This window comes from Monomorium pharaonis, chromosome 3, assembly GCF_013373865.1.
Source record: "Monomorium pharaonis isolate MP-MQ-018 chromosome 3, ASM1337386v2, whole genome shotgun sequence".
In the NCBI taxonomy this organism is placed as follows: domain Eukaryota; kingdom Metazoa; phylum Arthropoda; class Insecta; order Hymenoptera; family Formicidae; genus Monomorium; species Monomorium pharaonis.
Window position 1 is genome coordinate 1,255,877 of NC_050469.1, and position 19,522 is coordinate 1,275,398.

The 19,522-nt window shown below is 27.7% G+C and overlaps 3 protein-coding genes across 7 annotated transcripts; 1 reads left to right on the plus strand and 2 right to left on the minus strand.

The window, feature by feature from the left end:
• The first annotated feature begins 424 nt into the window (after window positions 1-424).
• On the plus strand, window positions 425-4,746 carry LOC105839259 (formylglycine-generating enzyme). The gene is made up of 4 exons (XM_012685439.3): window positions 425-1,136; window positions 1,370-1,541; window positions 3,044-3,227; window positions 4,432-4,746. The coding sequence occupies exons 1-4, from the start codon at window positions 617-619 to the stop codon at window positions 4,585-4,587; spliced, it is 1,032 nt and encodes a 343-aa protein (XP_012540893.1). The 5' UTR covers window positions 425-616; the 3' UTR covers window positions 4,588-4,746.
• A 5,874-nt stretch (window positions 4,747-10,620) lies between these two features.
• On the minus strand, window positions 10,621-13,683 carry LOC105830190 (HIG1 domain family member 1A, mitochondrial). Of its 2 annotated transcripts, XM_012669369.3 has the most exons (4): window positions 13,637-13,683; window positions 11,904-12,008; window positions 10,990-11,119; window positions 10,621-10,914 (listed from the first exon to the last, which is right to left on the minus strand). In XM_012669369.3, the coding sequence occupies exons 3-4, from the start codon at window positions 11,075-11,077 to the stop codon at window positions 10,727-10,729; spliced, it is 276 nt and encodes a 91-aa protein (XP_012524823.1). In that variant the 5' UTR covers window positions 11,078-11,119; window positions 11,904-12,008; window positions 13,637-13,683; the 3' UTR covers window positions 10,621-10,726. The 2 variants fall into 2 exon arrangements, with proteins under 2 accessions (XP_012524823.1, XP_012524825.1); XM_012669371.3 differs by lacking the exon at window positions 11,904-12,008 and having other exon boundaries at window positions 13,637-13,677.
• A 323-nt stretch (window positions 13,684-14,006) lies between these two features.
• LOC118644675 lies at window positions 14,007-18,490 on the minus strand. 4 transcript variants are annotated; one of them, XM_036283721.1, is made up of 6 exons: window positions 18,269-18,489; window positions 17,692-17,989; window positions 16,990-17,622; window positions 15,800-16,382; window positions 15,358-15,690; window positions 14,007-15,270 (listed from the first exon to the last, which is right to left on the minus strand). In XM_036283721.1, exons 2-6 carry the CDS (start codon window positions 17,965-17,967, stop codon window positions 14,108-14,110), a joined length of 2,988 nt encoding a protein of 995 aa, XP_036139614.1. In that variant the 5' UTR covers window positions 17,968-17,989; window positions 18,269-18,489; the 3' UTR covers window positions 14,007-14,107. The 4 variants fall into 4 exon arrangements, with proteins under 4 accessions (XP_036139614.1, XP_036139616.1, XP_036139615.1 ...); XM_036283723.1 differs by having other exon boundaries at window positions 14,007-14,185; window positions 15,053-15,270; window positions 16,990-17,989; XM_036283722.1 differs by lacking the exon at window positions 17,692-17,989 and having other exon boundaries at window positions 16,990-17,403; window positions 18,269-18,490.
• Between the last annotated feature and the right edge of the window lie 1,032 nt (window positions 18,491-19,522).

Consider the following 19,522-nt stretch of genomic DNA (forward strand, 5'->3'; position numbering starts at 1 on the left):
CATATTTAAAAATATTTAAGGTTATATGACAATAATCAAAGACGTGTTTATACTTGTAATTTCGTGAATAATATAAATATTATAATGAGTACGTGCTCAATTAAATCTTGTAAAAAATGACTCATGGAAAAAGCCAAAAAAATATTCAATGTATACAATCAAATACATTCTCGTTTAATTGTGAAAATAAAATTAATAATCAAATATTATACTCTTATTGATGTACAATAAAAATAATATATTGCATTTTTCTAGAAACGCATTCTGTCCATTTTGGTGCAACAGATATAGTCCATTTGATATAGTGTAACATACATAAATAAAAATCCAGATAGCACAGAGAGTTTAAAAAGAACTCTCTGTGCTATCTGGGAAATTTAACTATTATTGAAAAATATAAATTATTGTGTTATTGTAAGCATAAAAATTACTCAATAGAAGCACAAGAGTACAACTAAAACAATGATACGTATGCCAAATTCAAATTGCCGCGACAAGATGGCGGTATCTGGCATTAATTTTTCATTGGTTATGCGCAAGAGCATACCTTCTTCCACCATGCCTGTTGCTAAACAGTAAACTTATCACGTGATAAAAACTGTTTTGCTAGGCTAAAATGAATTATTTCTACAAAATTCAAATAATAATCGGATATTATTACTTGTATGTGATTGCCACAAAAGATAATGATAGGTGTCAGTGCAGCAAATTAAATCGACAGTTATTTTTAAGTCCTCTGGAAGAATATTGTACTGTGAACAATGTTAAATTCAACATGACTAGCATAAAGGAGAAAAAATTGGAAAAAATGGTCAAAATCAATGCCGGTACATATTTTATAGGAACGAACAATCCAGTTTTTGTTGCCGATGGTGAAGAACCAAAACGTGAAGTGATATTAGATAATTTTTACATAGACAAATTTGAGGTTAGCAATGATGATTTTAGAGCTTTCGTAAACGCTACTGGCTATATAACTGATGCAGAAAACTTTGGGGAATCCTTTGTTTTTGAGAACTTTTTAGAACAAAGCACGAAAGACAAAATCAATAAAGCAGTTGCACAAGCACCTTGGTGGTTACCTGTGAAGCAAGCCTCATGGCAGCATCCAGAAGGTCCTAACTCGAATATTACTTGTATGTATAAATGAAAAAGAAACATCACGCCTGTTTTTTGTCGCTGCACTGCTGTACTGGTGCAGTAAGTTAGAATGAGAAAAAAAATATTTGTCTTATTTTAACTTATTGCACCAGTGCAGCAATGCAGTGACAAAGAACAGGCCTATCTGTTTTATTTATGAGACATATACATAACAAGTTTTATAAAGCTAATTTCTTAAAGTTTATTAAATTAATTAGAAGATATTTAGTCAGAATGGATCATCCTGTTATTCATGTCTCCTGGCATGATGCAGTTGCTTACTGCAGTTGGATGAGAAAAAGATTGCCAACTGAAGCAGAATGGGAAGTTGCATGTCGTGGTGGACTTTCTGACAGACTCTATCCTTGGGGAAATAAATTAGTGCCAAACAATCAGCATAAGTACGTTAAACTTGTATTTAAGTAACTTAAATTTTTATAATCATTTTTGTTACTATATACAATGTCGACAAAAGTATTAATATAGGTCATAATTACTATAAAGAAAGATTTTTAAAGAAAATAGCAGTAAACTATTTTAATAACACTTTTAATTTATACTTTATATTTAATACATTTAAAGGAAAAAATTTTTGTAGCTGTCATTATTATTTCTTGTAATTCAATTAAAAGCTAAACTAAAAAGAATGATTATTTCTTGTAATTCTATAAATCATAAGTTCGAATATAAAGAGTTTACAATAAGGTATATTATGAAAGTAAGAAGGCAAAACATTATAAATAAATAAATGACATTTTCAACAACAATTTTTAACAATTTCTTTTCCAACCATCCATTTAAATATAAGACGCATACTATTAATTATTGGCCTTGTCGACAAAACAGTTTTACTTTCGAACAAACGTTTTCACCAAGAAAATATAGAAATTGTCAAACATGTTCTTACGAACAATTGCTTCCCGTTACATTTAATTAACAAACATTAAAAATAGACTGAAACAATTAAAATTTCGAAAAGACAATAATGCAAACAAAAATGAAAAAAATTTTGATATAAAACGGTGTATAACTATTCTTTGCATAAAGGGCTTAAGCGAACATGTACGTCTGACTCTTAATAAGTGTAGCCTCGAAACCGTATATACTGTTCCTAAAAAATTTGACAGACTGATTAAGAAGGGAAAAGACGTATTGGATGTTAACAAAAATACAGAAATTGTATTATATATAAAAATCCGACTGTCATTCTCCACGTGGTGCACATCGGGTCATTTTGATGACGGTGGTATGATTGAGTTAAACACGAATAAAATTAATGTGCAATATCAAATTGATATTAAAAATTCATGATATTCAAAAAATACCATGTTTATTCGCTAAAATATCCTAAAATACAGTGCAAATTTCAAACTCTTGTGCAATTAACAAAAAACATCGTATCGATGTTTTTTTTAATTGCTTAGAAAAGAATGAACTTTAAGAATTTGAATTAATATTAGCAAGATTTTAACGAGAAACTTGTGCAAAATGATAACAAACTTTTACTTTTTTCAATTAAAAAAAACATGTTTGGTTTTCATTCGATACAATTTACACTTAAAAATCAAACTTTCGCGTAGGGATTCTCAAAGTAGAGTCTTTGTCCATTAATTTAAAAAAAAGTACATGTAATTTGGATGATTTTTTGCAAAGTTGCATCACTTTGAATATTGCCTAAAAATCGGTCAAAAATTTTGTTTCTTTTTTTTGGCGCCAGTGTATTTTATAATTTTGAATTTAAAATCTAATAAACAACACTTTTAATGAATATAATCTTGAAGTTTTGACTCAAAATATTGATTATTAACAAAGTTATTGTATAAAATGTAAATGAATGGTCATTATCACCTTCTCTATAATATTGTTATAATATGTACAAGTATTTTATTATTATACATTGTAGAGCCAATACTTGGCAAGGCAAATTTCCTACAAAGAACACTGAAGAAGATGGATACAAAGGTACATCACCAGTTACAATATTTTTGCAAAATAAATATGGTTTGCATAATATGATTGGAAATGTATGGGAATGGACAGCAGATTGGTGGACAACAAAGCACTCATACAATCGACAAATTAATCCAGTAAGCATTAATTTAATTTAATTTTTAATGCATAATTTATTTTCTATATTTTTTAGTATTAATGTACACAAGTAAATTAGAAATTGTAACTTGCTTCAGATATACAATGTTTAACTTTTCAGTAATAAAAAAAAATGTTTTTTATAATGTTTTGAAGCATTTATAGTATCATTATTAAAACTGACGATTAATTTAACTTGTAATTTATAACTTACGATATTATTTTTAATTTAGTTTATGATTGTGTTTTAAATCTGACTGCATTTGATGCGCAATTTATATATACTAGAACACTACTTGCGCGCGCCATTTACCCGTTTTATATTGAACATTGCACTTATTCTTCTTCTATATTTATATTCAGTTTATATGCATTTTAAACATGATAATGATAATTTTTTTCAGATTTATTTAACTTTTAATTTCTTTTTCTTTCTTTAAATTCCGACTATTATAAAAGGGTTATAAAATCATTGGGGGGTTTTTTTTTTTTTTTTAAATAAATAAAACCCTATATCTCACGAATATTATTTGTATATATACAAAAATTGTTTGCATAAATTTACAACAATAAGTTAATTCTCCGCCCAATAAATGTTTTATCATATAGATAAAGTTAAAATCGCCTATTCGGTCTGTAGCAAATCTAGGTATTGATTATTGAATATCATTTTTTTATTAATTTTATATTCTTAGTTTATATAAACTATATATAATTCCGATTATATATAGTACACCGATAATTTCGTCAGTCTTGAAACACAGTTATTAAGCTAAATATCGATGCTCAGAAGTATCTTAAAATTTCCCCTCAACCAAAAATAAAATTTCTTTCTTTAATTATTCGATTTTTTTATAAAGTATAAAGTTGAATAGTGCTACAAGTTTTTTTTATTGTTTCTATCATTTTGACAGAAAAAACGTGTCGGACACAAAGAATTCAGATTTACAAAAATAAAATGCAAAAAAACGTTTACATTGAGAATTAAAGATATTGTTTTTTGGATTTGGTATAAATTTCTTAGAGAATAACATATTTGGTTTTAATCTTTCTTTTTTTTTTTTTTTTAAGAAAAACAATTTTGTTAGATATACTTATTAGGTAAAAATAAAAAATATTGATAATACATTTTGAGCGACTGGTACACATTCAGCAATTCTTTTCTATATTATATATTATAACTTTTGCTGAATACATTTTCAGATTGGTCCTTCTGGTGGTAGTAATAAAGTAAAGAAGGGTGGTTCGTATTTATGCCACAAAAATTATTGCTATAGATATAGATGCGCCGCACGTAGTCAAAATACACCTGATACATCAGCTGGAAATTTAGGTTTTAGATGTGCTGTATCGGCATAGATAAAATATTAAAACTTCGAAGAATAACAAGATTTGACTAATACAAATAAAATAATATATGTTATTTATATGTAAAAAATTGCCACAGAAATTATGTATACATGAGACCCTATCTTATAAAACCTTTTTTAAATAAAAAAATAAAGAAACAAAAAATCAGGTTAGTTACTTATATTATTTATTGTATCAAAGTTTATAGTGTTGCTGTAAAATTTGGCGTGTTTTAGAGGGAAGACATGCATTGTCCCGAAAAAATGTACCGAAATTCGAAAAGTGAGTTAATGTTCCGAAAAGTCAAAATTCCGAAATTTAAGGCTCGAGGCATTGTCCCGAAAAGTCACAATCTCGAAATTTAAGACACGAGGCATTGTCCCGAAAAGTCAAAATATCGAAATTGCGTGCGTGCGTGCGTGCCCCCCCCCCTCTCTCTCTTTCTCTCTCTCTCTCTCTCTCTCTCTCTCTCTCTCTCTCTCTCTCTCTCTCTCTCTCTCTCTCTCTCTCTCTGTCATCGGCTATTTCAAAATTACCAATAAAACAATAAACATAAACAATGCATAATGCAGTTAAGATGCAATGCATTGCTTCATAAAACTGTCCTACGTTTCACGAAACTGACGGCAAATTACTAATGCACGTCTTTCAAAAATTTTTACAACTTTTCTTATAAAAAATTTATAATCAGAATTATTTCAAAAACACATCAGACATAACAAAAAAAATGCACTACATCACGAAACTGTCGTAATCTTACACACAATCGCGCTACGCGTCTTAGCGCGAGCCACTAGCGTGTCTCTTGATCATTCTAAATTAATTAATTTTAAACAAGCACTGATAATGCGCTCCCTAATCAGATGTAGTGCAGCAGCATATTGCACTGATGCGGCATTTGTAATAATATTGCATCAGTACAACTGTGTAGTTGAAAAGAATAGATCATGGACAATAATAACGATACAAATGCCAGATTGAAGCAAATACGCGAAATGGATGTTTTCTCCTTACGTTAGCTCCCCTTGGATACAAGGTTAACGACGACGACGACAATGTATATGTATATCTTAATGCAAAAAAATTACACTTTGAATTTTAAATCGCGATATATTGGCTCGTAGAGTAAAAATAAAACATTTTCTTATATAAATTAAGCTTTCGATTGAGCTTTGTTAGAACGGTTTAGTCATTTTTGAGATCCGATAATCTCAAGTGCACGTAAGTCGCGTACTCGCGTGTAGCACAAGGTCGATTTCGCGCTGCGCGTTTACTTGACGCGAGCCACTATCCGTGTCTCTTGATCTTCCTTATATCAATTCAATTATAATACCTTATATAAGTGGTTCATATAATAATGTATTATTTTTTAGCATAAATTATTTTTTTCTGAATTGCTACATCAGATCTCTAAAGATGAAAACAATTGTGTATTATTTGCATAAAGATATCAGCACAGAAAAAATTTAATTGGAAAAATGGCGCCTGCTTATATTGAGTAACCGATTGAATGAGTAAGCAGAGTTCATTTAACATTGAACACAGTTGTGTCTAGCCAAATTTCGGTGTGCCACATCAAAGTCAATTTGCAAAAGTAATAATTTTCTATAATGAATGTTATACGAAGTCTACAATCTTTTCTCAAATACTGGTACCTCCAATATCTGTTCATTACTAATTTGTATGTTGTGGAACAATGGGAACGGAATGTAATAAGTATCCTTTTTTTATGATTTATATAATTTCAGAATTTAATTTTTTTATTTAACTCGTAGTTAAATTTAACTTGATTCACTCAATAGATTTCGTCTCTGATTAAGGTTGAAGATAATAAAGATAAAAAAGAATAAAGAAAAATTGGGTTTTAGATTTATTTTCATCAAAACGTCAACTAAATCAAATATATAAATAATAATGTTACAAGTAATAAAAATAGTTAAAGTAATACGTAAAATAATAAAAAATCATTACTACGCGATTTCAAAGAGAGCAGAAAAATCAAAATGTTAATTTGATGTCATATTGGTCAAATTTATGACATTTTTTATCATATTTCGGTTATTATAATCATGATCATTTACATCATATGTTTATTGTCTGCAACTCTATATTGAATCTAATGATAGATTATGACCCTTGATGCATCTTAAACCATACGTTATAACGAAAGAGATAGACTAAAACTAGCCTAAAACATAAAGTATACCAGTAAATCCAGTAGATGATTTTAATGATTTATAAATGTTTATAGTGTGCAATAAAATTTTATATGTAACTGGTAATTTGAGATTGATTGTTTCAACTTCTTAATAAACTTACCTGTCAAGTAAACATGTGTCTATCTTCATCTATCTTTTTAAATAAATAAAGACAGATAATAGATACCTGTCAAGTAAAGCTTTCCGATAAATTGAAACAATTGGTTCTCACTCAAAGATTAAAAATGAATAAATATTATACCAAGATGGGAAATTACGCAATAATTATTACATTTTGCGGTAGCAGAGAGCATATCTTTTACTACAAAGAAATTTTATGATTATAATTTGTAAATTCATTTATTCAATTATTTATCAAATTACTTACTACTTGGAATGATATTGAAATAACATTCCAAGTAGTAAGGTAACGCCAAATGTCTTAATGACGTTTTATTGACGACATCCGACATCAACCTTGCTACTTGGGATGCATATTTTATGCATGCTATTTCAATTTTTTTGCGAAATTTTCATATAAGAATGCTTTAATAACAATTATATAATTTCATGCTGTAATGTTTTATTTTGCAATAATTTGTGTAATATATACATTATTTTCTGAGAAATATTCATATAATAACTGTGCTAAGATAATTCTCCATTATAAATGTATATAATAGTTGCAAAAATTTATTTTTAACATCAATTCTTTAAAGATTGCTACATAAGATTGTTACATAAATTAATTTTAGAATTTATAATTTTTAAAATTAGATTCACATTTATAATATATTACATTTTAAAATTAAAATGCTAAAAATTTTTTTGCATGTTTTCCTATCAGAATACTCTTGGAATTTTATAACATGTAATAAATGTTTGTTATTATTTATATAAACTTGTATAGATCATTATCTCAATAATTTTAGCTTATGTTTACTTAGATTATTAGAGTACATATTGGATGCGTTACAAAATTTACTGCCAGTACTGAAAATCTATAATATATGTGACGTGTACTATCGATTTTCAATAGGCAGTAAATTTTGAAAAGCAGCCATTTTTTCTATCTTCATCTGAGAAAGAGCATGTTTTTTTTAATTATCTAAGTTGAAGGACAAGTTCGAAATAATGTCCTTAGCGTCAACTTTTAAATTATTATTTATCCTAATCCAACATAAAAAGTAAAAGATGAAAGTAAAAAAAGTAAAAAAGTATAACAATGTCATTTAAAAATTACAGAATAAGCTTCATAATATATATATATATATATATATATATATATATATATATATATATATAGAGAGAGAGAGAGAGAGAGAGAGAGAGAGAGAGAGAGATATTATCTTTTATCTACATAAATTTAAAATCAATTTTTATCTTTACTTTATGTAATATACTTACACGTATAATTTATATTTTCTTTATCTAGTTAATTTTAAGTTATCTAAGCATTACTGCAGATAACATGCATTCATATGAGGACTGAATATTACCTGCGTTAAACCATGAATAGCCATCATAACAAATACCAACTAATAGTTATTAACTATTAATTATAATTTTCTACTTAACAATAATGTTATTTGCTGGAATAGATCTACGAGTTTAGGGATACTATTCCGTACACGGTAATCATCGGTTTGTCAACTGTTGGTACACATATTTTATTATATATCAAAATATCAAATCGATAACCGTGTACGGAATAGTACTTCAGTTGCTTCAACTTGTTGATAAACTTACCTGTCGGGTAAACATGTGTCTATCTTTCTTTCAAAACAAGTAAAGACAGATAATAGGTACCTGTCGGGTAAAGCTTCTCAATAAATTGAAACAATTGGTATTGTAAATCTACATGGCGTAAACGTTTCGTTGATAGCCTATTTTATATTAGGCCATTAGGGTATACGTCAGGGCAGAGAGCAGCGCGGTATAAACAAGGCCAATATCAAATTAACATATTTTGACTTTTTTGTTTTCCTTAAGATTATTATGATATTAAATGCTGCAATGGCGCAATAAAAGCGTAGTAAGAGCAGAATCTTAGAATTTTACACAAGATAATGTTTAAAAGAATTAAACAATCAGAGACTTTTATTTTTATCTTGGAGAGGAAATTCTAATCAATTATTAATAACTTTTTAGGCTCATGTATTATACATTATGCTCTATTCAAAAGAATGTTCACCTGCCCTTAATCCTTGTTTATCGTTCATAACCTTTCTTACAAGAAAAAAATTATATTTTTCTTACATTATATATAAGATATTTTGATTCTGATTCTGTTTTCTCTCTTCTTTGTCTTCAATTACAAAATACTGCTGCCAATTACGCAATATGTTTTGAAAAAATTATTATAATTATTTTTCCTGCAATTTATAACAATTATTCTGATATTTCAATAGATATCATTTATAAATCAAAATTGTGATCATCTGAGAAATGTATATCGTGAAGAATAAATAATTTTGTAGTGTTAAATTTAGCATGAAATTTAAATGAGTAAAGATACAACAAGGATCTGTTATTAAAAACTAATGGAAGCTAAGCTTTATATATGATCTAGAACAACTTAATAAAATTCTGTTAAAATATTTATTCTTTATTTTGTTTTATTACGTTGATATAAAAGTACGAAAATATTAATCTGAAAATATGAATCTTTAATATTTAAAAATAAGATAATTATCATATCAAAAATAGAGACACGAGTGAAATACATTCACATATTATAATAAATATTTCCGCTCGTAGAACGTATAGAATAAAAATAAAGTTTTCTCATATAAATCAAGTTTTCAATTATCTGTACAAGTATCTATCTACAATTATTGTTGTAGTCTATTTTTAAAAAGTAAAAAAAAAGTTAAATAACGCGCACAAAGTGCGCGTCTGGAGTGTCTAGACCATCCACTTCCACTTTCATTACTTAAAAAAAAAAGAGAGATGTTACAAATTGTATTGTTGCTGCTTTTCCGCGATGCTGATAGATCTCTTCCTACGTTTACTTCATGTTGCGATTGAATTTTAACAGCTGTCAAATTTGTACAGATGGTTATCTATACAATTATCATTGTAATTTATTTTTAAAAAGTAAAAATAGTGCGCAAAGCGCGCACTTGTGATGTCTAGTTAATATAAAAACCACAAGTGAATTTAAAGCTTTTATAAAGACTTTGTTAACCATTATAATACAAGTTCAATAATTACGTTCAAAAAACACAAGTGATCAGTGAGCGGTCAGTTATTATTGGTCTTTACTGTTAGATCTTTAAATTTAGACCAATTATATTAGCAAATTACTCAACTGTTGCGCAAGACGTCTTTAACGTGTCCTACGACGATGTGATTGGTCGACGCAAGTTATGCCGCATATGACGGCACCCTAAAGTTACACCAAAGTTGAGTGTTTAAAATAACACTCAAATTAAATGTTTTTACAATGTTATTTTTTGTTTTTATAGTTTGAAGTATTTTTTCCGTTTTATGATTATTAACTAATAAGAAAATTAACTCTTTAATGGCCAGTGCATATATGCATATATGCAATGTTCACTTTCTACGCGTAAATATAAATTTGTAAAAATGTAAATTTGGAAACTATGCAGTTTATAGTTATGCTTAAAAATTGAAAATGGTAGCATTAATTACTAAAATATGCCATTAAAAAACATACAAAATCAAAATTTGAAAAGTGAGTCATGATGATCCTAGATAGATTCCTCACTTACAAAATATTTTTAAGTAAAATCAGTAAAAAAAGATATTTTACAATAATAAAATAATTCGACTTCTAAAGTTAATTTATCATTGGAAATATAATTTATATCAATAAACCTTGTATTAAACAAATTAAATATATTACTTTTTCTTTAATTGTGACTACATGTTTTTTATATTTGATAAGTTATTTTAATTAATAATTAAACTATTACTGTTTGACATCATGGTTCTTTCTCATCGTGCAAAATGTGCTTTTTAACCATATGATATCCCATTCCTATTGTCAAGCAAGCTATTGCTGTTCCTTGTGCAGCAACTCGGAGCTGTATTAAATATAACTGTGTAGATATCTTCTTCTTTCTAAAAGCATAGACACCATAGCCACAGACTCCCACCAAACTTATCAAACCTATTTAGAAAGTAATGTGTGTATTAGACATTATTAATAATTAAATTTTTGTGTACTTTATAAAGATTCACATACTTGCAATCAGAAATGGTGATTTTCGTCCCTTCTCTAGCAATCTGTCCGACAAAGTTTGATCTATTATGGTATCATCATCAGTAGCCATTTTTAAAAAAAGAACGTGGTGATAACAGCAATATCTGCCAATCTAAAAATTGATTAATTCTGGATTAACTGATTTAGGAAAATTTGCATTTTAATAAAAATGCATTAAAAATGAAAGTTTTTAAAACAATAATAAAACAAGTTATTTTTATAATATAGAATTGAAAAGTTATTTTCAGTTTATAAAATATCTCAATCGTGTTTCTAAAAGGTTAAAGTAAATTTATCTTTAATTATATCTTCTCAAAAAATAAGTAATTTTTATATAAAAATACAACTAATTTTTGTCAAAATAATCCTACCAAAGAGAAGCCTACAAAAACTGTCGTAATAACTTTGTACAAACTAATGATGTTAAAAAATCGCGCTAACAATAAAAATGAGTATTTATACAAATGTAAAAATCTGTCACTGTAATATTATTGGCCATTGTTTATAGTAAATTCTTATTTAAGACTATGTTAAGCACTATTACAATGATGATGTGAAGTAATGCCTTAAGATGTTAATACAGCTCTATGATTGGTTTCAAAAATTTTATGATAGTGTAATACTGGTCTTAAATAACTATCAAGAATGACCAAAGAATAATAATACAGTGATGGATTTGTATATTTGCATAAATACCCATTCTTATTATTAACGTAATTTTTTATATTATTAGTTTGATAGAAAATTATTAATTTATGACAATTTTTTTCTAATAAACTTTAGTGCAATTACTTTAATAAAAATCACCTCTTTTTATATAAAATTTGCTTATTTTGGGGAAGATATGAAGCACACATATCATTTGAATTTAATTTTAAATAAATTAAAGATATTACCAGTATGCACGCACGCACGTTATTTGTAATTATTGCTAATTATTTTGGCTTTATGTAAGGAATGTTTTCAAAACCAATGAGTATACAAAACGCAGTCCGCATAAACTGCAAATTGTAAAAAACAAAATTATTAAACACCAGGAATTGCCTTGACCAAAAAATGCCACTTTACTTATTTTTTGTATTTAAAATTACTTTTTATCATTATTATTTAAAATAATTTTATTTTAACAAATAATGACAGAATCTAATAACAAGTAAATAAAAAAGTATTATTAAATAAAAATGTAATGTTAATCACATATAATTATTAACAGTATAAATGTTCATACATTTTTTATTTCTATTGCCGTGTCTCTTGATAACAAAAGTATTAAATTCTTCAATGTAATTTAACTTATCGACTTAAATCATATGAGCCCAATAAGTCAGAAATTTATACATAGCACTAATAACACATAAATAAGCGCCTCTAATGTCAAAAATGTGAAAAGAAAAATTTTTGAAAGCATTAACGACACATATTACATGAAAAATTTATATTTTTATAGTTTTAAAATAATCAAAAATTTTCATTAATGAATCTAATGGTTAAATGGCATTAGCGTGGCAACAGATTTATCTAAGTGTTGCCACTGCCAATAACGTTGCAACAGATAAATTTAAACTATAATTTAAGTTTCAGATGCTTAAAAAAAAGAGGCAAACCCAAGAAATTTAAAATACTCAAATTAAACAAGCTTTGGCTTCTAATTGTAATATGTACTCACTAATAGCAGAATTTAATAAAGTTCTGAGCAAAACTTCAAACAAAACACTTTAAATCAAGTGCATTCTAAAGTTAAAAGTTGATACTTTCAAGTAATATTAATAAAATTTGGGAGAAGAATTTAGTACCAATATTAGAACTTTATGAAAACTCTGGAAATCTTCATTTTTAGCTTCGTTGATATCATTTTTCTTAAAATTATGACTTGATAACCAAAGTTTGGCAATAGATTTATGTCCAGCAGGTAAAAATTTATCAAAAATGACTATTTGCATTTGTGTTACAAAAAGTCAAATTTTGTCAAATAATGTTATTAATTAACTACAAATTATTCTTATCAGAGTATAACACACTGCATTGTGTTATTACATTAAATTAGATAAATTTCATAATTTAACTGATTATATATATCCAGTTATTTTTTTCTTATATTTTACTATATTTGAACTAAACTTAAATAGCTTTCTAGAAATGTTACACATAAAAATTTATGTAATAATAATAAAAAATAAGAAAATTTAACATTTTTGTAGTCTTGATCACATCAGTATGATATGATTATTGGTTTTAATCAAGCTCAGCTAGTTCAAGGTTGTCACAATTATTCAATTGCAAACAAGTTTTCGTTTTACATTTTTCCAACATTCTACAATTAAAAATTATGTAATACATATCTTACATTATCAATAATAAAACAAATTAAAAAATAAAATATCTAATTTAAATAATTTATCATTGGCATACCAATATATTATTTTGATATATAACCTAAATCTGTATAAATCTTCTGCAATAAAAATCTCCAACAAAGACATAAATTCTTTGGTTTTTATATCGTGACTATTTTAAACATTGTAAATTGCATTATTAAATTAGCATTTAATTAAAATTTCTAATAATTTTACTAGCATATAAAAGATTTAAATCTTTCATATTCGTAGAAATATAAAAGATAAAAACATACCTCAAGCACTTGACCTTTATTCTTTGCAGCCCAATGGCCCACACAGATTATAAAAGTAAATAGATAATCAACTCCCATAGTTTGATCTGGAACAGTGTTTCGAACGCCACCTGGGCGAATATACATAGACAAACTAATATTCAATATGGCCGACCTCTAATATAGTATATATATATATTTATTAATATTTCTTAGAGAAATTTAATACCGTAGTTTTTATTTAGTTAGTAATATTTATTTGGAATATTTTAATTTTGGTGTATTAAAACATTACAAATAAATAATTAATTACTAACAAAATAAATACTTCGAGTATTAAATTTATACTTATATTAAATACTAAGGAATAATACAAATAAAAAGACAAAACTATTCTATATAATATTTTTATTTTTAAAGACATGCTTAGAAACATGTATTGACAGAACTTAAGAACAAATAACGTGCTATTAAAGCTATAAAATATAATATTTATATTTTTAATATTTTTTTATATCGACTTTGCTTCTTTTTATAAAGTTCAATTGCTTGTGTCAATATCATATTTGTTCCTAAATGTCTAGTATCTCGACCTGATAAAATTTTGTTAATTGTTTTACAAAAATTAAATAAATATAATCTTGTAATTTTTTGAATTACAGCTTTTTTTAATTCTATTTTATGTTGATTACATTTTAAAAAATCTAAATTTAATTTATCGTTCAAACGTGCCTGTAATAAGGCAGAAACGTTTCTACGAAAACATAATAAAGAAATATTTTGATTTAAAATATTATCGGCTTCAATAAATGCATATTTTAAAAAAGACATGGATGGATAAATTAATGACGGTTTTTCTTGTACATATTCTTTATAAGCTATCTCTGCATATTCTTCACATGTTGTGTCTGTCGCTAAAAGATTTTGTTTACATTCTGGACAATTTTTAAATTGTTTTAATGACAAAATCTTTTTTGCAATCCAGCCAGCAACATATACTTGACCATTTTTATGAGATGACTTGTGTACTATTGTTTCATGTGCAATTTGATGTGATTGAATATAATCTTCTTCTATTTCTTCTGTATTATTTTCGTGAGAAACGTTTGTCACAAATTGTTTTAATGTAAATAACAAATCACCATCATTTTTGTTTTCACAGTTAGAACCCATAGACTGTTTTGAAGTTAAATTATTGATTAAAAGTGTTTTAAACGACCCACAGAATTGACTACATGAAGGATTAATATTTCTGCGTCCATGGCTGCGAATCATGCCAAAAAAGTTTTCTAAAGGATCTTGATTAATATTTCGCGTTTTTAAAAATTGCATACCTGCGTTATTAGCTATTTTCCAAATTTTTCGAAATCCACGTAATGTAAAAATCCAATTTTTCAGTGATGGTATACATTTAACTGGTTGCTTAGTTTTTGGATCTACATACCGCATGTTGGATAATAATTTAATAGCATATGGCCAAAAATCATGATGTTTGCTATTTTCAGTTACTGCAACACGTAAAGGAGTTTCTGGACGCAAAGTGTGTGCGTTAACGGAATCAAAAACTTTGTTAAAAAAATCTAAAACTATTGCTGTATCATATCCTGCTTTGTTTGGTATTTGTAGCGGACCAATTTGTGAGTCGATAAATCCTCCTGCAAAGATAAATAAAGTACATATTAATATATTATGCAATTCAATAATAAATTAACAAAAGTAATAATTATCACTTATTCAATTACCTTTGATTTTGCTGTTGTATTCAATATAAGCTGATAATCTTGCACTAAAAATTTGAGCAGCACACTTAACTTTCATCTTTTTTATCTTTGATTTAATTACATGTTCATCAGTTAATCTTGGCAATTGACGATTTAATGTATTCGTGTTAATATCCATTTTATATGCTAATTCAATAATATCCCATGATGCTAACTGTCGTTCGTTTGTTTTTGTGTTCTTAGTTATATTAATTTCCAAATTTTTAAATAATAAATTATTGCGAATTCCTTTCAAAAGATGTGGTGGATCATAGATGGGAACAATATTTTGTCCAAAAAGTTCAACATTACCTCCTTAAAAAAATAAAAAATTATTTACGTATTATATATCGTTTAAGTATCAGTTTTGTTCTATGCACATGTTATTTATTATATATTATATAAAAATTAAAACAATACTTACGATCTTCTTGACCTGTTTGTATACATTTCCTTCTTGATTCCTCAAGAAGTTTATTAATACATGTCATATTTGGCCCTCCTTGGTCGCATACAGTTGTGATAATTGTTAAACCAGCTTGAGTTAATTTTTTTATAATTTCCTTGATACATCTTAATAGCTGTGCAGATTTTGTTTGACTTTTACAAAAATTATAACACAGTGGAATTTTCCATCCTTTCAGAACTCCTCGTGCCATAAAAACCAATACATGATCGGCTATCAATGATGTGCGTCTATGTCCCCAATCTTCAAAGCCAATTATTTTATCATCTAGTTGATCATATTGCAAATTGGCTTCTAACGACATCTCGTCCCACATTAAAATACATAATTTGTCTCTTTCATTCATTTCTGCAACATGCTGCTGAAGATGCTCAAAAATAAATTTATTAATTCCTGGTTGTAAAGAAATTGTCCGTAACAAACATTTGAGAGTTGTAGCACTTGGTAAAACAAATAATTTTGATAATAGTTTATAACAAGATCCTGATTGTTTATACAACGACAGTGCTAAAATTTTTTCATCAATCGTAAATCTTCTTCCCTATATACAAATAATAATAAAATAGTTTTCAAAAGTTTTTCTAATAAATATAAAATTTTCGTAATAATTGAATTTTTTTATGTAAAAATTTTTTTTGCATTTGCGCAAGTATATCTTTCACAAATAATAAAAAATTACAAATTTACACAGTAATACTATTTACAACAATAGACTTGAAGAATTACTACAATAGGCTAACACACATTTAGTAAAAAAAGAAAAAAATTACAAAAACATATTCAAAGGATAATCTGGTATCATATTGTAATAGATATCTATTATTGTGTGCTAGATATTTATTACAATATGCAATATTACAATAAATACCAAATATTTATTGCAATATGCTATAGGTATATATTGTCACTGTTCAGTCTATTTTTAAAATATAATTTTAGAATAATTTATTTTCTTCGTTTTTACAAAATGTATCTCACTATTGCAGCAAGTTTTCAACTATAATAAGATATAATATTATATCAAAGATTTACAATTAATTGTATGCTTTTGGTACGAAAGATATATTGCTCAAATATTTTGAACTTCGTTCTGGGCATGTTGCCTGTAACGATGATTTTAATTCATTAAATAATACTTTGAAATCTACCTTTGGAGAATAATTTGTGTTTCGTAATTGCATATTAAAAAATAATCTTTGCGTTGGAGTTAAACTATTAAACTGTTTACAAAATGGTGAATTTAATAACTTTTTGGCATCTTTCAAGCGTGTTTTATAATCTATTATTCGGCTTTTCATTCGGTTTCTTTCTTTCGCTAACATTATAGCTTTCTTATATATTTTCTGTGCTTTAGGTGTTAAATGGCATTGTCTTGTAACGGATTCAAGAATATTTCTTGAGTTTCTTGATGTACTTGGACAATTAACTGTGTTATTTGTGATATTATTTTGATCATTTTGCAATGGATTCTTTTCTGCACATAGAAAATTACTTGTAAAAATCTCATTAGATTGATTACTTTCTTGAGATTGTGAATGTAATTCAGTTGTAGTTGATCCTGTCTGTAAATGTAACTCAGCTGTACTTATCTCAGATTGTGAATGTTGCTCAGTTATATTTGGTTCTAACTGTAAATGCAACTCAATTGTATTTGTCTCAGGTTGTAAATGTTGCTCGGTTATATTTATATCATTCACTTCTGTATTAACTGTTTGCGTATTATATATATTTTCAATAGGTACTGCATTATGTGAATGTTGCTCAGTTGTATTTTGTCCAGACTGTAAATACAACTCAGTTATATTTGTTTCAGATTGTGAATGTTGCTCACTTATATTTATATCATTTACCTCTATGTTAACTGTATGCATATAACTTATATTTACTCTAGGTACTGAATTATGCTTCAGTCTTCGACGATTTAAAGAGTAAATATAATCTTCAGGCAAAAAATGTAAGTGGCATACTCTGTATTTTGTTAATTCTTCTGATGATAAATTTAAAAGAATACTATTGTTTACAATTTCTTTCCACTTTTGTGATAACTTTGGATTCTTTGGAAAAAAATGACCAGGAGCCTTTGAATTAGATTTACAGCCTGGTACAATACAAATCCATTCAACCATGATTAAAATTGAAAACTGCAAACTAAAAATAAAAGAATCTTAAAAATTATGTCTTTATTATCTTTAGGCACACGTGCACAAATAATTATTGTGTTTTTATAATCTGACAGACATTGCAAAAAATTGTACTTATAAAATTAGCACAAATTCTGTTTACAAAAATATATGCAAAACATTTTATTAAAATATAAAATTGATATGTAAAATATAAAACTATACTACTAAAACTAACATAACCTCTATTATCGATTACCTCTATTATCTGTGATATTTTTATTTTTATATTTCATATGCAACTTACCTTATCAGATAATATTGTTGATATTCTTTATACACGTTCCACACGCACTTTATACCAATTTCTTTTTTTCTATTGTAAATTAAAAATCTTCACAAGAGATATCCGTAATATATATCACGTTCTGATCACAAATCTAAGTTCTGACCGTTAAAGTGATATAAGCGCCACCTGGCCGAATATACCAGAATGAACTAACGCGGCCTGAAATTTCAGATAGGAGTTGACCGTGCATGATGGCCCAAACCAATCTGCCCAATGCAATAGCAATTCCGTCCCTCCCTCCAGGGACAAGCGGGACAAGCCGGACAATTGGACAAACAGATGTGCCGCCAGATCACGCCAGTACGGTAGAAAAGGTTAAGATCAGGGGCTCGATTCTTGAATTCATTTGCAAGAGAAACGTATTCGCAAATTCTGTTCTTACAGAAAAGTTGAAAATTTATTGGCTATCGTATAGCTTTTAACCAATAAACTTGCAACTTTTCTGTTAGAGCGGGTATTTGCGCATACGTTTTCTTGTGAATGAATTCAAGAATCGAGCCCCAGATCTATAATAGGTGTAGTAAGTCTTAAGCCCTAAGGAATTAACCAATTATATTCGATTATTCTTCTCACATTCAATTATAATTGGTCAATTTCTTATGGCATAAGGCTTATGCTAAAACTTCATGTATGCGGTGAGCTCCGGCAAACGCATGCGGTGACCAATCAGAATTCAAGCGCTTGCTGTGACTTGCCGGAACCCGACCTGCGTCTGGTTGCTGATTGGTCACCGCATGCGTTTGCCGGACTCTTTCATAACGCGTTACGTTACGTTAAGTACTCCATACGAACCTAAGTTGTACTTAAAATTTAACTTAAATCTCTTGCGAATGAATTCAAGAATCGAGCCCCAGGCCTATTAGTTACATAAGCATAGCATAAGAGCTCTAGGCCAATAAGCATCTTGTGTATATCAATATGGCTAACAACTGATTGGTTCAACGGTCTTATGCTATGCTTATGCAGCTTATGTCATTTCGTGTGTGATGGCCTTAATACGAAATGCATAATGCATAAGAGAATTAACCAATCAGAGGTCTTTATTTCTATCCTGGGGAGGAAAATAGACAACTCTGATTGAATAATTCTCTTATGCGTCATGCACTATGCGTTATGCAAAAGTCTGTGCGGAGGCCCTAAAGTTACGTACGCTAAGGGAACGTTCCCACCGAGCGCGTCAAGCGTCGCGTCGTCCTTCGCATCCAATCAAAA

What these genes read in the sequence shown, in the direction of transcription:
- LOC118644675 (XM_036283720.1), bottom strand. Translation starts at nt 17,967, where the DNA reads ATGGTTGAATGGATTTGTATTGTACCAGGCTGTAAATCTAATTCAAAG. An exon ending in ACACAAATTATTCTCCAAAG is followed by an intron (nt 16,383 to 16,989) that starts GTAGATTTCAAA and finishes ATTTGTATATAG; the next exon opens with GGAAGAAGATTTACGATTGA. An exon ending in ATACAACAGCAAAATCAAAG is followed by an intron (nt 15,271 to 15,357) that starts GTAATTGAATAA and finishes TTATCTTTGCAG; the next exon opens with GAGGATTTATCGACTCACAA.
- LOC105839259 (XM_012685439.3), top strand. Translation starts at nt 617, where the DNA reads ATGAATTATTTCTACAAAATTCAAATAATAATCGGATATTATTACTTG. An exon ending in GTGCCAAACAATCAGCATAA is followed by an intron (nt 1,542 to 3,043) that starts GTACGTTAAACT and finishes TATACATTGTAG; the next exon opens with AGCCAATACTTGGCAAGGCA. An exon ending in ACAATCGACAAATTAATCCA is followed by an intron (nt 3,228 to 4,431) that starts GTAAGCATTAAT and finishes ATACATTTTCAG; the next exon opens with ATTGGTCCTTCTGGTGGTAG.
- LOC105830190 (XM_012669369.3), bottom strand. Translation starts at nt 11,077, where the DNA reads ATGGCTACTGATGATGATACCATAATAGATCAAACTTTGTCGGACAGA. An exon ending in ATCACCATTTCTGATTGCAA is followed by an intron (nt 10,915 to 10,989) that starts GTATGTGAATCT and finishes CTTTCTAAATAG; the next exon opens with GTTTGATAAGTTTGGTGGGA.